General features: G+C 33.6%; 2 protein-coding genes across 2 annotated transcripts in view; both read right to left on the reverse strand.

The window, feature by feature from the left end:
- The window catches only part of Sema1a (semaphorin 1a), a 243268-nt gene that overhangs the window by 204916 nt on the left and 12188 nt on the right, over nucleotides 1–26164 (reverse strand). The window contains exons 2-3 of the mRNA XM_081973758.1: nucleotides 24170–24196; nucleotides 13145–13600 (exon numbers count right to left, since the gene is read on the reverse strand). Of these exons, the coding sequence (XP_081829884.1) occupies nucleotides 13145–13241 (97 nt within the window). The 5' untranslated portion in view covers nucleotides 13242–13600; nucleotides 24170–24196. The remainder of the gene's footprint in view (nucleotides 1–13144; nucleotides 13601–24169; nucleotides 24197–26164) is intronic.
- LOC145724990 (U6 snRNA-associated Sm-like protein LSm6) lies at nucleotides 6228–6916 on the reverse strand. Its single transcript, XM_081973508.1, has 2 exons — nucleotides 6711–6916; nucleotides 6228–6654 (listed from the first exon to the last, which is right to left on the reverse strand). The coding sequence occupies exons 1-2, from the start codon at nucleotides 6799–6801 to the stop codon at nucleotides 6506–6508; spliced, it is 240 nt and encodes a 79-aa protein (XP_081829634.1). The 5' UTR covers nucleotides 6802–6916; the 3' UTR covers nucleotides 6228–6505.

The following is a 26164-nucleotide window of genomic DNA, read 5'->3' on the forward strand; positions in this document are numbered from 1 at the left end:
AATTTATTTAGAATGTCCGAGTGTAACTTATGTCGTGCCACGGAACTTTCCAACCCTCTAAAACTCGACAAAGCCCGTTAATGATTAATCAAAGTTGTTTCACTTCGTCCCTTTTCTATCGTAAGCCGCAGGTCAGGTCAGGAGACTGAATAAGCAGCCTCGATTTTTTGCCTTTTAATCACGTTTTCTAATTAAGCGTTTTCTCTATATTGAACGATGCCCTGTAATTTGGGTAATCCCATTAAAAGTATCATGTAGCAGCCGTGTAGGCCTTTCTTGGTCTATTGATCCATCAAACACGCGCTGTTGCCGATACGAGCATAATATCAAAACGCAAATTTTGCATCAAATCTAAATTAGACAAATTGGAAATACAAGCTTTTAAAGTCAAGAACTCAATTTTGAAACGTTAAAATTAAACAAAATCAAAGCAAAATCACAATTTCAGAATCTTATCTGTCCAAAGTCTAGATAGACAATGCTCTTGTTGGAGACATTACAAAAAGATTTTAGTTCAAAAAAACTATATAACGTGCGTTTTGTTCAATAAACAAAATTAGAAGTAGTAGAGTAGAGTATCAAACATAAGAAATAATATAGTTTCTTAAAATTAATGTGAGGATCTAGAAAGTAAGCAGTTATAGAACAGTTGGATTATTGGAATGATTTGCATTGTTTCTAAGTTGGGGATAATTCCCAAACAGAAATCAGAGGTTAAGTGTAGGTAACGAAATCGCGATAACTCACCACCCATCAACTTATAGTCATAGTTTCTCACCATCAAATGTGTACTTTTGTCTATTGAATCTTGTTGAAATTGTAGAAGTTGGTGGCATTCCAAACCAATTAAAGAAAAATCTGGATAAACATGAAAAACCTATTAAATTCTCATCTACCAAGTACTTACAGCCCCACATGTACCAAAGCGTGAGGCTGTAACATCCCGACACGTTTTCATCTCACTCATTAAAGCCTAATTATTCTGTTTACGTAATTTGGCAACGCCGATCTAGAGGGGTGCTTGCGAGGTCGTCAACTTCCGTCGACGAATTCGGGTTTATATCTTTGGGAGTTTCGAAGGAATAAGGAACGTGCGGTAAAAAGGAACGAAAGATAAGAAAGAAAGTCATTATACATGCAGTTTTTCATAATTACCATTCTCGACAAAAGTTGCTTTCGTGAAGTAACGCGTACAGTTTGTTCCCCTTCCCCATCGCGTTTTTAAGGAAAATTTTTCGGTCCGAGTTGAATGAAAGCGGGTAATTTTAGTGGGGAGTTTCATTAGTCATTTGCAGGCGAGGGTGGTTTTTTTTTCTCTGTGTGACTCGTTGATGAGATCAGATAGGGTAATAAACTTTTATAGCTGAGTAATTGTTTTGAAGGGCGGACGACTAGTCTAAGCAGGAGAAAAACCGGTCGATTTATGTAGTTGAAAACGGATTGAATTAGTTGGTTTGGCGATAAATGTTCACGCCATCCTTTGCTTTCATCCAGCAGAAAAAAGGTTTCGGCCATAAATTCCAGCCCTGACGATATCCATCATATATTTCATCAGCGCTAAGTGTTGGTTTTGTGGAAGTGTAATGAACCCATTTTGTTTCATTATTTATGGCTGTGGCGTTTTATCTAAAAGAAGGGGTTAAATGTGTCAGTAAAAACAGGAGGGAGTTGATGGTTTCCCAGCATGTCGTTTTGTTATTATTATCAATGATGCACAGGGGGATAGCCACGCTAATAACAGTATACCATCCTTTTAATTTGAAACCTGCTAGTGGGTCTTAGATGAATTCACTCCATAGCCAATAATACCAGAGCTGTTGTTGTAGGGTGCTAAAATTAAGTTTATTCCAATAAGGAGAGAAATTAATTTTTGATATGACACATGTCACTTGTGAAGGTTTGTTTTGTCTTTGTCAAGATTGCATTTCGTCTGGATAAATTTTAAATTTCCATACCTACAGTTTAATTATTATAACTTTACTCATCCAGGTGACAATGAGCAGCGTTGTCAATGTTGTAAGTAACAAACCTAAATTGAAGAATATTATTTTACTTTTAATTGTGACAGTTAATGTCAGAACCTTGTTTGTTTAAATTTTGAATTGTATTTGCCGAGATTGAGCGGTTTTCACTATTTTGAACAAACTTTTCAAAATTGTGATAACTTGATGATGGTGAGAGAAGCTCAGTTTAAGATGATATAGGACACCATAAGTTTGGAGAATCAATAAACAATTCTATGTATTCTATTTCACCTAATTTAAAATTCTTTAGTATAAATATGTCCTTTGGGTGCATTGGAACCTTTCTGAAGCAAAATAAAAAATTGACATTATTGCACTTTTGACCAAAAATGGTATTTTTAGCTAGCAGTAAAGCTGACACATGTAACAAAATTGAATACCAGCTTATGTCCACAGTAACACCATCAAATTTTCAACATTTATATCTTGAATATTTTTAAAACAGGCGTGTCCAAAAGGTGGGAAGGTACTCACTTATAGGAGGCTATTTACGTCATACTTTGAAATATAAACGTGCCTTTTCAGTCAAGAAGTACAAGCTCGAAAACGATTAACCCTTGAAACTGCCGTTTAACAAGTTTCCTATAATGTGAAAATTACATACGCTACGCAATTAACCGACTGTTACCCAGCGGTAAGGTAATTTAAGCTCACTTTGGGGATTAATTTATTGGACAACAAACGCTCATATGTGTAGCTATCGGTAACGTTATCATCGTAACTAGCGCAAAGGAATCGCATTACCATCGAATGGTATACCACCGTGAGAATAAAAAAATTTACCTAACCAATTAATGTACGTCAGAGTTTAACTAGTGTCCGTGCTAATTATGGCCAAATACATTAACATTGACTTATCAGAGAACCGGCAATTAATCAGTGTGCATGTTGCTCATCCATAATTGCTAATGGGACAGCGCAAATTGATCGAACATGGCAAATTGTCGGTGTAGAGATGTTATTCTCTAAAACACATCTCAGAACAGATTCTTTTCTTCAAATCCATAATGTATCGATTTAGATCCAATTTCCCATTCATAAATAACAATCCAATCTTGAATATACAACGAATATGAAGGAAACAAATTTGCGTCACGTTCCTTCTGCTTCTCTTCGCGAAATATTGCTCTTATGAGATATTTGAGCAAGATTAAAGCAATATTTTTTCGTTTTCTGTGAATATAAAACTAAGGAAATAATCGAAAACATGATTCTCTGAATACAAAGAACTCTGATTTCAGTAGAGGAGAAAAATACAGTTATTTGATATATTGTATGTAAGCAAAAAGACTTCGTTTTGCGTAACGGGAAACCGGATTACATAATGCAACGAAACAATCTCGACGAATCAGGGTCAAAACGAAGTTTACATCTTCGAGTGAACAAAACCCATCCATTTCCATCCCTCCGTGTGCCAAACAAAAGCTGAAAGCAATTCTAAATCTAATTTTTACTCCGACAAAGTTAAAACTTCAATGTCGAGTTTCGGCACGCATCGAACTCTAAAACATTAAATCAAGTTTCAAAACTTCCACAACGCCATTCGGAATAAAGCGAAAACAACTTACGATTTAAACTGATGGAATAGTAAAATAATATGGCTGGTCCCGTTTGTACCACGCTCCATGTTTTGGGTCATTAGCGTTTTGCTTTGAATCTTATATGTGTTTGCTAAAGCTTTTCGATCTTTCTTGTTCCTAAAAATAGCTATAATTTGAATGGAAGTGCAAATCCACTACATTAAACTCTTACAAGCACAGGAAAGTAATAACTAATAGTGTATTCGACGAGCATGTAATAATAGCTGTTACTCACGAAGATAAAGTTTGAAACACGAGCAGAAGGCGTGTATTGTAAATTTAATAGTATTATTATTCAACGAGCATGTAAAGACAGCTATTACTCACGAAGATGAAGTTTGAGGATGATCGAGTGAGTAATAGCCATTACATGCAAGTAAAATACTATACTTTGTCTCCGACTCAGGAAAGCTATTGCTACTGCTCTGCTATTGTTCGGTTTGGTACCAAAAATTTGGCTGTTATTGCATAGTTTTTACGTCGTTACAGGAAAGTAACCATTATGGATTTGACAAATGAAAAAGCAAACGTTCATAAACGTTAAATTTAAAATATTTATGCTTGTATTACACTTTATAGGTATATCTTACTTTGATTTTCGCTATATCGTCGGTGGTGTTTGCGAGTAGACTGACCCGTGAGTAATAGCCAAAATGACTCACGGGTAGGTAATGAGTGTTATTATCTATTATAACTAGTGAATAATAAGTACAAGGTGTCTAAAAAGTCTGGAATATTGCAAATATCTCGAAAACTGCTGATTTTATTTTTCTCAAAATTTGCGTCTTGTTAAAGTAAATAACAGCGCATGACGTGAGGGTGAAATGAGGTTCGCAAGTATACAGGGTCAGTCACAAAGTATACCAACTTTCTTAATTCAAACCTAACACATTGTATATTACTTCAGATTTTAAGAGTACTCATAAAGGCCAATTCAACGATATACGATTTTTTTTATTTTTTTTATTTATTTATTTTTTTTTTTTGTACCTACCTATAACAATGATAGGTGTAACAATGACAGCTAACGTCAATATAATGTTAAATTAATTGGCAAATTTTCCTATTACTAAAAATGGTGTTTTTGAGTGAGAAGGAAAAGACTGACATCTTAAGTATCCTTCTCACTCAAAAACACCATTTTAAGTAATAGGAAAATTTGCCAATTAATTTAACATTATATTGACGTTAGCTGTCATTGTTACACCTATCATTGTTATAGGTAGGCACAAAAAAAAAATCAAAAAAAAAAAAAAAAAAAATCGTATATCGTTGAATTGGCCTTTTATAAGTACTCTTAAAATCTGAAGTAATATACAGTGTGTTAGGTTTGAATTAAGAAAGTTGGTATACCTTGTGACTGACCCTGTATACTTGCGAACCTCATTTCACCCTCACGTCATGCGCTGTTATTTACTTTAACAAGACGCAAATTTTGAGAAAAATAAAATCAGCAGTTTTCGAGATATTTGCAATATTCCAGACTTTTTAGACACCCTGTATATTATTATGCAGTCGTACAAAAATATCAGTTAATCAATTAGAACTAACAAATACAGGATGGCATTTGCAACTGGGAACAGAAAAATATCTGCAGAATCTCTAGAGTAAAAAAAATGTCACTCCTATCCCTTCTTTAGTTTACTTAACATTGTATATTTATTCGATTTCAAAACTAAAACGATCATCGCAGCCTACTCGTTTACTCATCACTTAAACATACGAGTCCCATTAACAACTTAAATTTTTATAGTCTTTTTATTATGCTTAAATTTGTGAGTCCCTGCTAACATTGTCGCTTAATTTAATAACTGGATACAGTGGCTCCTGTAGTTTTATTACATTTTTCATTGATGCTTTTAAATTGATGGAGCTATTTGTGGAAGAATATTGACTGATAACAGTGATTCTCATCATTATTACACCACGGGTAAAGTAAGTTTTTTAGTACTTAAAAAAAAAGAAAAAACGGCTTACAAATTATCAAACAAAATTATTAGTCGGTGGCCAACCAAAAAGAGAGCGAACGGGATAAAGAAAAGTTTTCCCGTCTTAGAAACCAGATAAGTTAGCGTTCGGAGTACATGCGCCATTTACCCAGAAACTTTTTTACAAAGTTCGAAAACTTTGCAAATAAATCCGTTTCTTAAATTTGCTGCCGTCAGTTTTACAAGAAAAACAATTAGACTTTTACGGGATTCCTAAAGAGGGCACGCGACTTAAGTAGAGAAGAAACGTAATTTAATTATGCAGTTACAGGGAACTTGAATGACTTGAAGACTGGGAGTTTTTAATTTTTTCAGTTTCCTCTCGAAAACTTAGTTGCACTCGGTTTAGTAATATAACGCCAGCGCGAAACAATAGCAGCGTGGAATCGTACACAGAACAAGAACACGGAAGTGTCAAACGATAAAGAATGCTGTTCCGCTTTGAGTAATTAATTCAAATTTTCTGTTTGGAAAAGACCGGCTGGAAATCTTTAGTCACATAGGAAAGGCGCGGTGTAAGTAAGCGGATGGGGCTGGAAACGACGAGGACGTAGTTTCAATTAAGCATGTTGGAAATTTCTGTTCGTCCTCTTTCTTTAAATAGGGAACAGTTTGTCTGAAAATAAATTATACAATTTAATTTCTGAAATTTTAATTATTGATTAAATAGTAAATATTCTAAAATCAATCTTAAAACTGCTATACACACTTAATTTTATGTGATTATAAATATTTACATTTAACTAAATTGCTCAGTTTTCTTACTCCAAAAATCGGACCTGATGTTAAATTTAATAACAATTTTGATAAAATCTCCATTATTTCTCTTCCATGAAACTTAGAACAAAAAAAAAACATTTAGAAATAAACAATTAAAAAACGATGTGTAAAGTGTGAAAAACATGTTTTGATCTTAATTGTGTCGGTTTGGAATGCCAATATACAGAATATTGCTGCCGCGAATCAAAACGTCGCCATATTTGTTTTTCAGCTGACCGTTGATGTATTCTTCGGCTTGTTCTAGGGCGACATTCAGGTAACCGTCCAGGCACACCATAATGCCTGAAATAAAGACAGGAAAAGATGGTTTTTTGAGCCAAAACAAGAAAAAGGAGTACCTCGGTAGTCTACGCCACTGTGGAGCCTCACTATCACTGGCTTACCGCGAATTTGTTGAATGAAAGTCGACATAGCTTCTTTACGACTCATTTTCACTTTTATTTATTTCAAAAACGGTCTTTTTACAAATAAACTACAAAAATTGTAAGCAAATCGCGTTAGGGTTTGAAATCTTAGTCAAACGATAAGTAGACTTGCTGTAAATAAGAGTAAATATATTTGTCCATACGGATCACGTGGCTCCGAATCTTTACGAAAACTCACGATTAGATTCGATTACTCGGACATATTTATGATGGTACAAGTAAATTTTGTATTAAAGATATGTATAAAAACTAGTTTTGCATTCTATACAAACCAGACACACTTTTTTGTAGCTTATTTTTGTGTTTTGTGGTCCCAAGTTTTGGTTGTCCCATTAAAATTTTACCTTAACATTTTAAGTACAAAGTGTCCCATTTTTGACCCTCTTCTAAGGTATACCGCTTATTTTTAAAAATACAGTTTTCACCCATTTAAGATCCCCATAGTGCCCGTGGGGCATATATCAACAGGGACACGTGACACGTGATCTTCAAAATCGGGCTTGACATTTAAAAAAAGTCATGTGATTTTTAAGTCACGTGACCGTTTGTAAATTAAAAAAATTTCAGTTTTTTAATTTAACTGAAAAACGGTCACGTGACCCTTCAAATAATATTTTGATATTTAAAACAGTTATGTGACATATAACAACCTTAAAAATGTCACGTGACTGTCAAGATCCGTTTTGACGTTAAAAAAGTGTCACGTGACCGTTAAAAATAAATTTTATGATTGAAAATCGTCACGTAACCATTTGCACCATAAAAGAGTGACTTGACTATAAAAATCTAAAAACGTGACGTTCAAGAATAACATTTTAACCTTAAAAACAGTCATGTGATTTAATGTATCTAAAACTGAAAAACGGTCACGTGACCATGACTTTTAAAAATTAATGTGATAACTGAAAATCGTCGTGATCATTTTCACTGTAACGGTCCAGGGGGCCTATTCTTGAAAGCAGGGAACCGAATTCTCAAGAGAATTGTTATTAGAATGTGACAGAATAAGGTGACAATGGCGGGTTCCTGTCACATTCTACAAGGTTTTCTCTTGATTATTCCCTTCCCTCGTTTCAAGAATACGCACCCAGGATATCACCAAAAATAAAGAACATACAGGGTGTTCCATTAGGAAAGCATAAGATAGGATTAGCCACTAGATTCTACGGAAGCATATCTATCAGAATCCGTTTTAACCTGTTTGAGAAGTTTAAACATATCTATGGGTACTTAGTACATCAAAATTGAAAACCGCAACCCAGTATATTTAAAAACAAGCGTGATATACCCTTCAAAAGTGTCGAAAATAAGACACACATTACATATTAATGTAATTTTAAGTACACAACATTAGTTCTTAATTGTGTTCAGAAGTAATTTTAGTTTAACTTAACACTAACATAACAAATTCCGTAATAATAACGAACATTTTTGGTTCTCTCTGGAAAGAAACGTAAAAAAGAAATCTTGGAAAGAAAAACACCGTTAACCCTGTAATGTGTGTAGTTTTCCGGATTTCGGAAAAAAGTAGAGCAGAATTACGCCTTTATTTTCACTTGTTCTTTACCAGTCCCCCCATCTTTGTAATTTCCTTTGTTCGGAGAATGCCTCTAATGGACCAAAACGAACTGGGGCATCACAGGTAAGCAGAGGAGTAGACCCGTTCCACTGTCTTGTCCTCGGTACGAATACAAATGAGCCGGATTCGAATTAATATGCCAGTTTTGTACGAGGATATTTTGTCTGTAGAATATTATTTTCAGAGACGCCTCGTCAGTATTTCGTAAATAAGATGGGGAAGGTGTTTTGCATTTAACGCCCCGCTCGGGATGATTAGCTGTCGTTTTGCGTGTGCGGGTGCGAGTGAATGAATGATAAGACTATTAATTCTGCTCTGGTTAGATGTCGCTGCAATTCGGTGCGAATGTGTGATGATGTACGTCAGCTATAAATTCGTTGAAAACGAATTACCCCTATAAAATATCTTCAGAAGAAAATAATGAATTAACTGTTAAGTTGCAAGAGCTTTATCTTAATATTTCATTGAAATCATTTCCAAATGTCTTCTCCTGCTACCTGCTTGTGAAGAAAGAAGAAGGTAGATTAATTCAAAACTGTACATTTTTGTACCTACACTTGGTTGTACTAATCTGTACTGTTCATTAACATACTAGCATCTAACTCATCTACGACAATGTATAGTTACACTTGTTTGAAATGGCAAAACACTGAAATTTGGATGTTAATAGGAAACACTTTCTAATAAGAGCTGTGCTACAAACTGAAATACCCCTAAATGTACAAAGCAGTGTGACATTTGGAATCCTAAAATGCCACATTTCACCGTGACACCGCAACCCACATAAGACCCAGTTACGTCGTCCTTAATAAAACAGAAAAAAAACTTTGAAACAGAACGTCCTGCATTTGCGTAGACGAGCTCACATCTTTAAGCCAGGGGGGGCAGTGGAAATCCTGAGGGATAAACGGGACCTAGCAAGAACGCCCATTATGACCTTTCGCGTAAATAAAATATGGCCGCGTTACATTACGCCGCGCTCCCTCTTCTGACTTTTTCATGTGACAAACCACCTATGTGACGTATAAATCAAGAAAGTTTGCCGCGCGTACTAAACCGGAATAATTTATTGCAAGTTAAAGTGACTATGTGCACGACTTTTATACAACCTCATCGCCTGTAATCGCTTCAACGTGCCCTTCATACAGCATATTTAAAGATTTGAAACACTGCAAGAATTACGAGACAACTGACAATTTTAAACAGAAAACTGGGGAGGGAAAAGCTTCTGCAGCCCTTCTAAAGATTTTACAGCCGATGGGAAATTTTATCCCCCCTTTCCAAAGCGAGATCTTCATAATAGAACCTAAAATATTTAATATACGAAAATGTGGGTCGAAATAAATTTAGCATTTTTCCCGACATTTGTAGAGGAACGACCAGAAGAATGAAGGAAAAAGTTCGATTAAACGAGCTATAAAAGAATAATAAAAATATGTTTTTTTGCTTAAAGAAAATATAAAGAGTAACATGAAATAAAAGTTTTATTTGTTGGTTATGAACAGTCAGTATCGATGAAAAGAATAAATTATAAATTAAAATTAGCATAGATTTCAAAGACATTAAAAATATGGGTTTGGTTTGGCTACAATTTGTAAATGACGCCACTTGTCCTCAATCTGCCTTTGCATTTTGACTTTTTCGTTTTATAATAATAATTATTAGTACCAAAAGCTGTAATTTGTCTTTTTACGGGTCGTAATGAGATTTAAGACTAGTTCGTTATGTAATAGTTATTTACATTACTATAGTCTACCCGGCGAACCTACGGAGTAATAAAAGCGAAAATTAGGAGGGGTTGACCCGCTCCGTACATTAGTATTGGTCTATATCCGGTCCGTTTTACAATATAATATCTTCTTCTCTCTCTAATATAAGGACTTCTCGGGTCTCATGTCTCGATTCACTTTTACGTACCTGTTTTACAGTGTAATGCGGACCGACCAAAGTTGCCGCCCATCGAATTTTATTACTCCGTAGGTTCGCCGGATAGACTATAGTGTGGTATGAGCATTTTTATAGTCACGAATGGGAAGTATTGGCATGACGAAGTCGTAGACCAAGTTGTGGTGAGCACCCGAGTTTTTTAATTTGCCATACCACATGGGTGATGTACAATATTTTATCTACGATTAACTTTTGGTCATTTTAAACTCTAACTTTGAGTTACGTAATGAGATTTTACAGCCACTAGTGCGATAATAATTGATTTATTGTACTCTTACGGTGCTTTACCACACTAGTGTGATACAATCAATTATTAACGCACTAGTGTGGTAAAATCGATCATTACGTACGTAACTCAAAAGAAGCTATGTAATGGATCATTACCATGCTAGTCGTAGATAATAGTTATTTACATTACTAGTGGGGTATGAGCATTTTTATAGTCACGAGTGGGAGTGTTGCCACGACGAGGTCGTAGACCGAGTTGTAGTGATCACACGAGTACGTTAATTTGCCATACCCCACGGATGATGTACAACATTTTATCTACGACCATCAGAAGCAGCGTAAAGTAAGAAAAAAATTAATATTTTGTGCAATGTGAACTATTTAGGAACGTCTCGTATATGCTTGCTACGGGTAGTTATTTGTTACCCTTAAATCTTGTCATCTACGCTGTACTGTTTTGGTGTTGTTGCTATGGTGGCCATTTGTTTCCACCATGTTCCCACATATCACTTAAGCGACAATTTAACAGTGTCAGTCACAAATTTTTAAAAGTGCATTTCGTTATGAACATGTCTGAAGAACTTCCGTCAGATATTGAAGAAGCTGCCGCAAACGTGGTATCTGGCTTGTTGCCTGCCAAGTCAAAGGAGAAATATGAAAAAATGTATCAACGTTTTGTCACCTGGTGCGAGACCAAGAACATAAAGAGTCCCTTTCAAGAAAAAGTGTTACTCGTGTACTTTGAAACCTTGGCAGCAACCTATAGTTCACCCAGCCTTTTTTTTTTTGTGTAAATTCGATCCAAGAACTTTCTAATTCAGGAATTCATTTCACTTTTAATATTTATAAAAAGTAAAATATAGTTATTATTTAAGATAGGTCTGTTCATGGTTTTATCAAAGTTATGTTTAAATTCAATAAACAATTACAGCAGAAATTTTCATTTAAAGTTGTTTTATCGCACTAGTGCGATAAAATCGATTATTATCGCACTAGTGCGGTAAAATCGCTCATTACGTAACTCAAAATGAGCTATGTAATGAATGATTACCATGCTAGGAGTAGATAAAATAATATAACCACTGCATTAGCTTGTTCAGTCAAAAATGTGGTTATTCACTGAAACTAAAATTTATACTAACTGTCTTTGTTTAGAATTTATTCTAAAACAAAAGTTTTTATTTTTAAATTTACGCGCCATTGTGACCCCCTGTCATTATTGTGTCATGATTGTGAGGTTAGATGCGTGACGACATATCCCCTCACATTTCTTTAGCAAGCGGATATGACTTGGAGACGATTACAAATAGGGTTTTTTGTGGTGGTTAACTCGCGGTTAGGAATAATGATATTAATTTATTAAAATTATATAGTACCTTATTAAAATGCATTGATTGAAATATAGGTATACATATTATTAAAATACACTCACACACCGTCCGTACAATCAAATTTTACTACATTATTGAAACCTCGGTTGAAACTATAATCAACCAAAACCGACATTTTAATATTATTGTTCTACAGATACCTAATGTGTTTAAATAACAGGAATTCATAATTTTGAATTTTAACTTTTTGTTATCTAAATACCATAATTCAAACTCAAAAAACAAAAAAGGCCATTTGAGTTGACAAACTGTTACCAAAACCCTCACAGTCTGAATTTAAAAAATATCATAAAAACGTGTAAAAATGGAAATTTGATTTCAAAGAGAAATCGTACCTATTTCTCGCATACTATTATTTTAAAGAAATTGCACCTACATTTTAACAACCTTTACAAGAAAACCAGTCAGGTACGTGTCCGAAAGTGTGAGAATTCTTAAACCACCATCTAAATAAAATCCATAATAGGTAAATCTGGTAAACCAACTTTTGACCGTTATTATATTATTGCCTAACCTTACTATAAATAAATGTTGTTAATGGCAGATTGGTATGCGACCTAATAATGATAACCCGAGAATATAAAGCGTAGTATTTTTGATTTTTTCTGAATTATAATAATTGTAATAACCAAATAAGTAGTAAACAAGCGTAAAAGTCAACAACCTATTCATTTACATTATGATGATTAATTTAACTAAATTTTCATATCTGGTAAAGCAGAATGACACTCCTTCCTACTTTGAAAGGTCACATACAAATCATCCCATGGACCTCAAAAAAAAAGTATTTACACAAGCTAGAAACCCATCAAAATACAGTGAAACGTAAAAGTGGCCTATGATAATAATAAAAACAGTTGAAACAACAAAACCGACCCACACACTAGAAATTCAATCTCCTAGGTAAACTTTCCTTCGAAATTTCGTTCTTTCTTTTAACTTTAAGCTACATTAGGGCAATACTTCAGTGAAAATATCACAAATAAAGAGTACCTTCACATTAAAATGGGCGTAGTAAATCTGCCAGTGTTATGACCCTAATTAGCTTAAATTTAGCCAGAAATCGTGCCAGCAGCAACTACCCAGCTTTTCCGGACATTCGTGCGAAACATCATTATTAAGTTGGTTAATTTTGAACCAAATTTAGGGTATCAACCCTAATGTTCTTTTTGACATTAATCACAGAAAAAAACATTACTCACCTAATTGAACAAACATTTTCGGCCTGACGTTCTCCTGCCATGACGCCCAACACTGCTGTAGAGCCATGCAGAGGACAATCATAGAAAACCCCTTCATGTCAGTTGTTTATGTTTAGCACTGTTCCTATCCTAAAAGCATGTCAAACTCAAAAACACTGTAAAATCACTTTCGGGAAACTTTATAACGCCAAATCACACGTCATGTTGCAATTTAGTAGCAAAAACACACCCCGCTCGCGTTACCCCCCCAGATTGGAAAAATAAAACCGTTTTATCGCACTAGTTCAAAATCATCAAAAGTTGTTTCGGGGTTAACGACACCGCGATATCCACGCCCGTGACGTTAAACAAACGAATGCCTGTCGACGACTAGAACAGGAACAGACGCCGTCGGGACGCCGATACCAGCTGACTATCCCCTTCTCCAGTTTTTGGGGCGACGGTGGCGCCTGGAATCTGCAACGGAGAAAAGCCGAGTTAAAGGAAAATGCACTGGAGTGAAAAGAAATCATTTGCATGTGCTGTATGGGGCGGAATTTGATATTTTCGGGGTGAAAAGGGGGTTAAGAATGTCGAGGTTATTAGTTTCTTGACGTGGGGACGTTTGAGGTTAACTGTTTTAAAATGACGAGGGACCGTAACGGATTACTTTTCGTGTGCTTTTCCAGGAAAATTAAATTTATCCATTAACAGTGACCACATTTGTAGACACTTTATACAGGATGATTCAGGTTTTAATACACAAATTTTAACCACGTATTTTACGTCTAAAAACAATCCCAGTTTGCTCTATAAACTAATGCGGGGTTGCCAATTTTACGAGCAGTCAATTCTTTAGTCCAACGTTGCAGAAAATGCATTGAAGTCGAAGGACACCATTTTGAACAATTATTATAATTTTTTATCAAATGTTTAGTTCTTTGTTGCTTACGCCTCGATAAGTTCGAATTTCGATTACTCGAAAACGGTGCGTCGGAAGAAAAATTTCCAAGAGACCTTTTTCCTTCAAGATTAAACGGGAAATGGAAAAATCAATTTTATTTTTATAAAAAGCAGTGGCGTACCTTGAAACCATCTTGAAAATTATCAGGTGTCTTATTAATACGCGCGCTACTGGTGGAGATAATAACATTTTTTTAATTGGCGAATAATCGGCTCTTTATGTTTATGAAAACCACCAAGTTCAATCAAAATATCATATAGGTGTATCAAAATACAGGGTGGTCCAGTTTTAAGTGTCAATAATTCATCATTCGATAGCCAATCAAAAAATAAGTTGACTTGCATTATGTCATTTCTCTAAAAAACGTTTCCTAAAGAACATACAGTCCTTTTTTTTTGAATTTGTACTGAATAGTCTAAAAACTTGCTATTTACTACTAGGAATAGTCTTATAATTCGTTTTCTCAGACTGCCATCCTGGTCGAGTGTCTGAAACTGGATTTCAAGAGCTAAAAACAGTCCGGAAATCAAGACAAAGATTGTATTGTGCATGAAACCCATTTTTTACTTCTAAAGATAATCTAAAAGTTGACTTAAACTAGAACTGACTTTACTAAGACTAAAAAGAGTCCAAAAGTCTATTTTCAGGACTTTAATTGGTGTACAACTCAATTTTCTGGACCGGAACAAGTCTAGAAGTAAATTAAATTTTCGGACTATTTCATTTCTAAAAATTGGTTCTCAAGACTAATATTGTAGCATTTGGTACCAACATTTTTTACTTTTATTACTTTACTTTTTGACTTGAAGAAACTTGACTTTTGGAAATAGTCTTAACTCGATTTTTCAGTCTTAAAAAGCACTAAAAACAGTCTGAATTTCTTAAAGATGCTTCAATTTATTGCACCTATGAGTTTAGAAGTCAATTTAATAGTGAAGAAGCTTGAAATAACATTTTCAAGACTATGGACAGTGTACAAACTGGCTTTAAGGCCTGATAAGTCAAAAAATTCGTAAAGATAGGTCGTAAAACAATCTAGATTTTTAAGAAATAATTTTTAGCTTGTATTTTTAGCACTGAGGTGTCTAGAAGTCGATTTAATAGTGACAAAGCTTGGAATGCCATTTTAAGTCTATTAAGAATGTGAAAATTGTTTTTTAAGTTTGCTGTGTTAATAACTTGGTAAAGATAGTCTTGAAACTCGATTTTCCAAGCTGAAAGCAATTTTGAAGCACTAATAATAGTCCAGAATTTTGAGAAAATGAAAAGCAAAGTAAAAAGCAAGAAAAGTTAGTTTTCAAGATAATTTTCATGAATCTAATATCAATTTCCTCTATCTAAGACTATTTTCAAGAATGAAAATATTGAAATTTGTCTCAAAATTATGAAAATTTACTTCAAATGCAAATTTTAAGATTCTGATGTTACTTTTCATTAATTCATAGTCAGTTTTTGTTGTTTAAGTCAATTTTTAAGGTTTAAATGTATGAATTTGTTGTCAAAAATTCTAGAAAAAGTAGTTTTTTTATGTCTACAAATCAATTTTCAATATTAAAGTGTCTCGATTTGCATGAAAACTGGTTACAAACACAATTTTTAAGCTTCTGAAATCAATTTTTATTTTTTCTAAGTCAATTTTCAAAACTAAAGTCTTTCAGTTTGTCTGGAAACTATGAAAACTGGCTACAATGAATTTTTTTAAGCTACTTAAGTGAATTTTCCGTTTTCGGCATTTGAACGTAATAACTGAATTATCTCGTAAACTTAACAAGTTTTAAATCAGAATTTTATAAGAGGTAATTTCTTTTTCATCGTGAACACTGAAATTTAAAAAAACTGTAATTTTTTAAAAATGAGAGACGTAGAAGATAAGGCAAAAACATTAAAACCATCTTCCTGTATCTACGGTACTGGAGAATTTTGGCAAACGTCATTCATAATGAGTACTAATTTCATAAGTGCTTGTTCCAAATTTGATCAAAATTGCTCCAACGGTTTGACAGTTATGACAAAAAAACGATTTTTTAAACAGAAATTAGAAGGAATTTATTTTACTTAGAAAGCATTTTTCAGGAAAATGACATAATGCATTTCAACTTATTTTTTAATTGGCTATGGATTGGTGAATTATTGACATTTAAAACTGGACCACCCTGTATTTCCTGAAAGACGCATTTCTGCGATAGAATACGTGGTTAAAATTTGTGTATTAAAACCTGAATCACCCTGTATGAAGTTGAACAAAAGATCAAACTTATAATCTATAATAATGCGTGATACGATTAGTCATCTGCCCCTGCCTTTGTGAAGGCTTATGACTGCTAATTCATGTTTCAGAACTATGACCACGGATCACGGAAACCTTGATTTTGAAGAAAAATGTTATTTTTTCTTTAGCATCAATTGTAACTGTCTAAAAAGTAATGAAAATAAAACACTGAAAACATACATAATAGTGTAACTGTAATTTACTTCGATGTAGGGTAATTACCCAAATGTATGTTTGGAATGTCATATTACCCGACAATATTACTACTTGATAATTCCCAGATGTATATTAAATTAAACGATATCCAAAGCAATTACTATCTATTAAACTACAACTCGATTTAAAAAGGCTAATGCGACATGTTTTTAAGTTATAACACGTATTATTATTTTTCATCGATAATGCATTGGTGACACACGTTCCAAACCGGTTGATTTGCAGTTGTTGCTTATTAATGTTGGCATTTTTTATACGGTTTATCTGGTTCATTTAAGATAATGTTTAAAAGCACTTACGTTTTGACACCGCGTGGGACTCGACAGGGATTTACCAATAAAGGTCGATATGGACTCCCACTTTTATAAAGTTATTCCCCACTTCCTCGTTCAGAAACGGGATCCCTTCCCATAATATATGTCACCACATCGATGCTTGTTTTTGTCCCCGAAAAAACACAATATTTCACCCAGTGTTATTCGTCTCTTTCTAATATACCGCATGTAAGGAAAAAAAACCTTTGTAGCAGCCCCAGGGAGGTTGTTTTAACAGGGGTGGATTAAGAAACAAGACATTAGTGTACTAAAAATAATCGTACAGTTTGTGTAGTTTGCCTAACTTAAAACTGAATACAACCCTGATACCTAAATATCACAACAAACCAATATTGAGGGTTTCCAGTTTATACGTTACACACACTTTTTGGCATTGAACATTTTAGTTAAGTAGCTCGATTCAGATACATTACGGCTCTAAACGCCCAGAGGGGTGGTAAATGTAACGGCAATTCGATACAAGGGAAACGCATTGTACTGTGCAGTAGTCCCATAGTCATGGTGTAGGTAATTAGGCCAAATTTCAGCCTTCAATAGTGCTGTTTGCTTCCGAAATATTTAAAATCCTGTTTGTTCGTCCAAATCCCGATGAGCACTTGAATTACTAAACAGTTGTTTTGTAATCAGTTAACCCTAAATTAGAAATTTGGTTGGAAAAGTGTGTCAAACATTTTTAACAAAACTGCAGTTTTTCTTAGGTTAACGTTTCGAGGCATCCTCAATGCTTTGCAAATGAGTACTATGAACCTTATAGCTTACAGTACAGACATATTTTTTTCCTTGAAACACTCACCATATTAAGGTTGTTTAAAAATTAGCTTTTATTATCAGAAATTTCACCTATGTAGAGCCAGTTGTATACGTTACAGTTAAACGTCAATCTGAACATTAACTTATTTTTGAATTTAAACTCCAGATTGAAGTTAAACTAACCCTACATATTTCATTGCTTAGTAATTTAGTGGATTATTGACACACCCATAATCTATTAGGGTTGGACACTTTTTTCAAATATAAAACACAAATTTGTCTGTATTAGGGGGAATAATCTCAAACTCATTCTTCAAATAAAGGTATGATTGATTATCACTGTCATATAACATAAAACAATCTATATTTTTTATTTTCTTTTCTTTAATCGAATTGAATAAACTAAAAATTGGTTTTGATGAATTGAAATAGTGAAATATTGACATATTTTAAAGCGGTTATTCAGACTTAATTCAAATTCGTTAAACTACAAACCTCACTTCATCCGAAATCGTAATACCATTTTTAAAGTCTGCACGCGACATGCATATTCAGCTAATTTCCTCTTAAACAAGTTTTTACTTGTTTCACTACGGAGTTTCCGAAGCGGCTCTGGTAATAGAGCGTAATTTTGTTTTGATAGGAAATTCATTTTTGTTTGCTAGAAGCAACGTAATGAAGTTAGGAAAGCTATTTTCCTCGAAAAAAGTACTTTCGCTCGTTCCTGGTTACTGCTCAATACCCTAGATTGGATTGAGCTACAAAGAGTTAGTTGCTTGTTTATGCCCGGCTACGTTTTCTCTAAACTATTTATGGAGCCAATTAGGAAAGAGTTCGAATTCTTTTGTTAGTTCTTCAGACTGTGATTATCACAGTGAAACTCATTAAAACTAGAGTTGATGCTCTCAAATGCTATGCTATTTTGTGACACTCTCATCAGGTTAAAATGTGAGTATTGTCTAAATTAAATCAGTGTTGTCAAATTAACTTAATAAAATTGATTCGTCCTCGTCGAAACGCCTCCACGTCCGTAGTTCGACAACTAAATGACTTTAAAGTGTCGTAATAACCCGATAAAACGCCCTAAACACGCTAACTAAATTAAACTGGCCGGCTGTCGAGGCTCTTAACGAATTAAGTGACGGTTCAAATATTGCCTTAGAAAAATTATACACCGTAGCTGAAGCAGTAATTCGAGAGTGGATGAAAACACCCACCTATATAGACAGAGAATGATTTTTGTTGGGAGTAAAATGGCTTTTCCGAGTTGATTACCTCGCCTTGTAAACAGAAATTAATTTCCTATCAAAACAAAATTACCTGTGTTATATTAAAGGACCTGGCAGTTTGTATAAGGGAGAAGACATTGAGCAAGGACCGAGTTATTTACGCTTAGTAGTTGTTGCTAAAAATAATACAGCTAGAGTTGATGAGAAAGGGATAGAGAAGGAATTCACTATGATTAGTAATAATCCTTACCTAAATCCCAATGTATTTAATCTTTCAACGTTGGCAACGTAGCTAAAACCCAAATATTTGCTATCATGGGAAGAAAGGCTAGGGCATACAAATGGAACAATAATGACGTTAAATATTTAAGAGCCCCATTTGGTTATTAGGGTTCCCTGAATTCGAGCGAGAATTGCCAGAACACGATCCACCCCAAGGGGGAAAAAAAGCGGAAACTAAAACCGCAGGTAAGCTAAGACGCCTTCGGTTAATATTAAAAAGTTGTTTTTTTTTCGTTGTTTAGTCGTGTGGATTGAACGTGGGTAAAGGTTGAAAAGGTCAAAGTATTCAGTCAGCTTTTAGTTTAATATTACATGCTCCTGAAAGAAATCAATTACGAGGTGGCTATTAAATTTTTATTCATCCTCGGATTTACCCTAAATAGTAAGTATTAAATAATTTGCGCTAAAACGTTTGCGCTCTTGATCTATGCATGGAGGATTTCAAATTTCTACTCCTAATCCTTCTAATTTTAAAAATTGGAACCAAATTTGTAACTATGGTAGGTATATCAATAAACACTAAATTTGGAATTCGATTAATTAACATGTTTTTATTCCTTGTTTTTTACAGTTTTATCATCCTACAGTGGAAAGTGTGAAATAGGCAAAAACAGCCTAACCTAACCTAAAATATCATGAAATGACCAAAAACACCCTAACCTAAAGGAATATAACCTCAAACAGCATAACGCATTTGTGCTATTTTAGGTTAGGTTAGATTGTTTCATGTTACGTTAAGTTATGATATGTTATGTTGTATTATGTCATGTTATGTTTTGTTATGCTATTTTAGACTGGAACTGTAAATATTCCACCAGTTTTCGGAAAAATGCTTTTTTTGTGCTTATTTCATCTAATATAAGACTCTTTGTTTTCCTAAAGCCAGTGACAATTAACGTCAAATTGACCGTTATAATGAATTCCCCGAATCTTAGTTAAGTTAGTCGAAAAAGAGTATAAACTCAATTTTAGACATTTTTGGCTGTCATAGATTTTCTGGAATTCAGTGACAGATAATTTAATTAATTTCAATTCTACCAGAGAAGATTTTCAAGTAGATTTTTACAAAGACAGAAATACAGATGTTTTGGCGGTATTTTTGCCTAGGTTAGACTGTTTAGGCTGTTTTAAAAATTAAAAGTGCTTTATTTATATTAATCTTTTTTGTGCCTTAACTTTTTTTGTGATTTTTCCTAATTTAAGGCCCATTTCCTTCTCTTGAACCTAGTGTACACTAGCTTTATACGAAGGTGTAGAAAGGCCACAGACGTTATTTTTCTTAAATTTCGACTTCAAACTCGGAAATTAACTAAATTCCGACTTCAAACTCTGAATTTAGTTAAATTCTGACTTTGAACTCAGAATTTACATTGTCACATTGCAAAAGCTCTTCAAACCAAATTAGACAAAAATTTTCAGTTTGGCAACATTGCAAACTTTCTTCGAAACAAATTAGTAGAATTTGTTAACTTTAGCAACATTGCTAACACACTTCAAAGAAATTAGTCGGACTTGTCAGTTTGGTTATATTACAAACACTCTTCGAACCAAAATTGTAGAATTTGTTTGTTTCATAACATTGCAAGGATACTTTTGAACCAAATTACCAAATTTTGTCAGTTAGGCAACATTTCAAACAGTCTTCGATCTAAATTAGGAGAGTTAGTTAATTTGGCAACATTGCAAGCAAACACACTTCAAAGAAATTAGTTAAACTTGTCAGTTTGAACAGATTGGAAACACTCTTCAAACCAAAATTGTAGAATTAGTCAGTTTGATAACATTGCATATACTCTTCAAACCAAATTAGTAAAATTAGTCAGTTTGGCAACATTGCAAACACTCTTTGATTTTAATTAGTAGATCTAAAATAGTAGAATTTATCAGTTTGACAACATGGCAACTAAATTCCGAGTTTGAAGTCGGAATTTAACTAATTTCCGAGTTCGAAGTCGGAATTTAGTTAATTTCCGAGTTTGAAGTCGGAATTTAGTTAATTTCTGAGTTTGAAGTTAAAATTTAAGAAAAATAACGTCTGTGGCCCTTCTACGCCTTCGCAGCTTTATTCATATAAAATATAAATACAACTAAAACTCTAAAACTGGATAAACACAATAAACAAACAACGCACGCCACTGTTTAGGTTGAACGCCGGACTTTCGCTATTGATCCCGAGCTGTAAAAGCCATTCATAGGAGGGATCACAGTAACATTGCGGATTCTCTCCCTTACATTCGCTCGTTATAAAACACAGTGGCTTGATTTAGTGTTTGTGCGACCCAAAAAGTCCGAACTTTCACCTTGTTGCCCCGTTTAATTTATTCCAGAATACCGCCTTAATGAAATCATTTTCATATCATCAACGTCTACCAGCTACTGACCTTTCAGGCCAAGTCAACAGCTTTATTCAGTTGCTCTTAGTTAAGTGTTTAATGAAATTAAAACCAATTGTTACAGTGCTGTTTTGTCATTGTGTTTTAAAGAACTTGTCTTCAGAATTAAGTACGACACTGAGCATCAAAAGCATGGGTCCAGGCAGCAGAATTCGGGAGAAAGTAATTCCTGAATAATACACGCCATTTCCAACTGCAAAGGATAGTTTTCCACTCGGCTTTGAATAGGATATGGGGTTGTTAGGAAATTACAGTCGGCGAGTGTCGAAAGTCGAAAGACGCTTATCTCTCTTTTTTGCTCCACAGCCTATATTAGATAAGGCGGGGAGATATGTGGGGCAGGAAACGCGCATTCCGAATTCCAATTAGATGTAAAAGTGGGGTAAACTTGTTTAGGAACGCGAATGACAAGGGTCAATGTTTTCTTGTTTTGTTATTCCTTCAGAAGCACAACGAAAAGTGGAGTTATTACAGTTTGATAGCATTGAAGGAGCTTATTTAAGACGACACTAAATTATAAATAAAATGAATTCCTAATAATAAATAACACAAAAAAAAATTTAAATAATTATAAATTACCATTGTGTAGACACTAGTACACACTACCTTCATACTAATACAGCGTAAAAAGTCAGTCTCAACTAAATATAGTGTCTACCATGGTCCATTGTAATATCCGGTCGCTGTAAGACTCTAAGGTGTGGCAAAATGGGTAGGTAGGTACCAAACTTCTTTTGTCAGCTTTTCTTAACACATGAACATCTGCATAATGGTTACTCTCCTACATAAATATAAGTATTTATCACCTTTAGGATTTTATATGCATTATACAGAGAATTTTGCAAGCGACTTAACAACAGTCACTAGTGTTTTTTTAAATTATTTGCAAATTTGGTAGTAAACTACTATTTTCATTAAATCAAGGTCATGCCTATCACAATCACTTATTTTAACAATACAATCAAATTTACTTTACTTGATAAACTAGTTGACAGGTAAATTCCCCCTCAAAAAACAAAACAAACAAGATTGAACGATATTATCGAGAGCGTCAATATCCATAAAACATTTTAGCAAATTCGCGTGCGGCATTTTTGAAATGAAAATAAAAAGAACCGCGTTGCGTCCATCGAACGCATTTTAATAACTCTTTTTTTATGAAACGATGATACATACAACTATTGTCCAAATAACAATTTATGAATAGGACAGATGAATTGCGTTCGATTTTATGTTATGTAAATTTCATTCGCTCGTGTCCGCGACGCTATTCGCATCGATATTAAACATTTTCATATTTTTTCAAATAACTTTTTACCGTTTTTTGTTTATATAAAAATGTTATTCGAGTTTTGTTTGGATAGGTAACATTTTTTGTGTTGCAAAATCTCATCTAATTCACCCAGTTAATAATGTCAATTTATCTGGTCAACGAGTTCAAGCACCTTTTAAACTGTTACACAAGCTTGACTTTTCGGTACATTAAACACAACAGTAACACAGTTGTATCACTATTATTGTGTATTAATGAGACCTTGTTAACTAATAACTAGCCGGAGGCTAAAATCAGCAAACAATAGTTTTGCAACTAGGATTGGTTTATACTATTTCGCACCCTGTAAAACAAAAACAGTGATTTCAAGTTTGCAATTTATTTAGTTTAAATTTTTTTCGCAAAAGAAACGGCTTCCGTATACAAATCTCATGCAAGATGCAATCTGTGTTGCTATCTGCATTTCCTTTGTTCAAATATGTATAAGCAGATGTGACAGATGGCAACAGGTCTACATTCAGAGATATGACTTTGCTGTACGTATGCCAAAGGAAACTTATATGATTTTATTTTTAGGTTTGGTACACACTGATGTATAAAACAATAAATTCCAGTAGTATTTAATACAAAAAGGCTTTGAAACACCGCTTTTCCTCTAATGTTCAAGAGCGTATAAAATTTAAATAGCAGTTAAATTGTTAGAGTTTAGTTAAGTTTTTAAACTACATAAACATATATACCTCGCATTAATGATGTGAACTGACAAAAATTTCTTAACGATTTCTTAAAGGAAAGCTGGTAAATTATGTTGGATCAAATAATCTAGAATAGCAGATTAAAATAATTTCATGTAGAAAAAAGTAATAGTAATTGATCTAATTTTTCGATCCAATCCAAATCTGTGGTTAAAGAACAATTAGTTTAATACAACCTTGCTGGCTCTGTTCAATGATTAAAATTACTTTAAAAATATTACTGTTCTAAATAAAATATTATAAAAAACATTAATCACTATTGAGGCATAGCACATTAAATTGTGTGGTTTACGTCAATTTACTCCAAGCAAAAACCGCTAGATATTTTTTTGTGATTAAAATACCAACAATATAAATATTGGCAAGAAATAAAAAACCTTGAAAGCACGGAATTAAATAATGACAAGACCAATTATAAAAACTGAGAAAAAGACAAAACACGATAACGTAGCACTGTTCAGATTCAAAATGTGAATCAAAGTGTCATATAATTCAGTCATATAATTTTCAAATTATAAAAGATTTTTGGAGCAATTATAAGACTTTTTTGGACTAAAGTAATGCTTTGAAAGCCACTTACCTGTTCTAGCTTGGTTTGCAGTATAACCTGAAAACAACAGAAATCAGCATTAATCTCAAGTAGCAATTTAGTTCTAAATATTTAAATATATTACGTAACTACCTAATGCAAAAGAAATCCAAAGAAAAGTGTATAAATTTACAAATTAATAGAATAAGCAGATATCCAGCTTTATTTGAAAAAAATCATTTATTACCAACGTTTCGCAATGTAGTATCTTCAGAGTAATATTTACAGTTTCATTTAATAGTTAAAGTGACTTTAAACATCAGTACTGATGTAATCTAAAATAATGATGTTCACCAAAAATTATAAACATTTAACTATTAAACCCATCTTTAACATTCAGAGAATGAAAACATGTTTAACATGCTAATGTAATATAACTAAGTAGTGTTTAGAACATAAAAATAGTTAATAATACTGCTATACAAAACAAAATGCCTCTTCCATTTTATTATTAACAATGTTATGAAGTAAAATACATACGATTTAAACGACCTAATAGAAATTCGTGATTTACTACCTATGAATAGTTTTATTGATATGTTTGACGGTTTTTCTGGGTTTAGGAAACAAACTGCTGATCTCATTCCATCCAACTTGAAAGGTTCAGACTAAGAAACCTTTAAAAAGGATACTACAAGCCTCTAAGGCACGTTCTAAACTCTAACAACTCGCAATTTTGAAAGCAAATATTTAAAAAGCCTGTTTTACAACTCGCCAATTTCAGCTGCAATTTTCCTGCTGTAAGTCTTTGTCTTCAAAGTTTTTGCCATTTTTTTTAGATGTCGTTTTACAAGACAATTATGGGTGTATTAAAATTCTTAAGAAAAAGAGTTACAAAACATGAGAAAATAAAAATTGTACGTGAAATAAAAGCTTCCACTTGCAATTTTATGCCCATCGATTATTTATGTTATAGGAATTTGATGCTAAGATGAATTTTCATTTTTAAGATTTTTTTTGCCATTTTTCGGATGGTTTGTTAAATTTCCTAGTTTAAAACTTTGCTCTTTATACTTCTAGATTACGTACATTTTTGGTGTCAGGTAGCAAAACATTAATTAATTGCACTTTTAATCATCATTCAGAGTACGTCACTGTTTCATTTTGGTCTGGGGCACAAATGGTGCACGAACGTAATGCCAAGTCGACTCGGTGAAGTATTAAATTATGCAATAACAGTAAAATTTGCCTGGTGCAAAATTTAATAAAGCAGCTTTAAAAGGCTATTGTTGTTGTTTTTGTCACTCTTTTTCTATGTTTAATTTGGTTCCGGTCGGATACTGGCGTTTGCATAATTTTGTGATTTGGTGTTGGTTATGTACGTTGAGAGTACATCCGCTGTGAAATGATAAACCCTATTATCTATAGAAAATAACAGAGACTAAAAACTAGTCAATTACGATAAATATGGTTGCGCTACTAATACGTATGTAAAAAATATTTATACTACAATTTCCGAATTCATTTCAAAACCAATTTACTAGTATGACGAGTTACGGTTACCGGATGCAACCACAGCTTTTATGCAGTGTTTAGGGCTAATTCCATTGCAAATCAATAAACCTTACCAATTTTTGTTTCTATTTAATACAAAGCTTTTGCTCGTTATATTGTATCTTCACACACCAAAAATCAATCACATACACGTTAATCAGTTCATAGTTAGAAATGTCACGTTTTGTTTACCTACAAATGAACCGTAACTACCGACTAGCTATTCCGAATAGCTTCCCATTAATAAACGCCGAAAAAAGCGTCTTCAAAGTAAACATCATCTGTAAACGACATTAAATGGGAGCGAGTGAACTTCAAGCACAGCCAATGTATCATCAATCAAACTTTGAGGAAAGGTCAATCGATACAGTGTATTTGTTTAATTTCCCGCAAAAACCTCGAAGTTAGTATGTTCATTTCATTCAGTCACGCTTTATTAGAAAAATAAATCAATAAAATCCCTTAAGAAACACTTGAAGAAAAGTGGAATCA

Source organism: Ips typographus, linkage group LG2 (genome assembly GCF_016097725.1).
Source record: "Ips typographus isolate SLU linkage group LG2, UJ_Ityp_2.0, whole genome shotgun sequence".
Taxonomy (NCBI): domain Eukaryota; kingdom Metazoa; phylum Arthropoda; class Insecta; order Coleoptera; family Curculionidae; genus Ips; species Ips typographus.

Bases quoted from the DNA above. Each gene is read 5' to 3' on its own strand.
- LOC145724990 (XM_081973508.1), bottom strand. From the start codon at position 6,801: ATGAGTCGTAAAGAAGCTATGTCGACTTTCATTCAACAAATTCGCGGT. The intron at 6,655-6,710 runs GTACTCCTTTTT...TCTTTATTTCAG, and splicing joins CAGTGGCGTAGACTACCGAG to GCATTATGGTGTGCCTGGAC.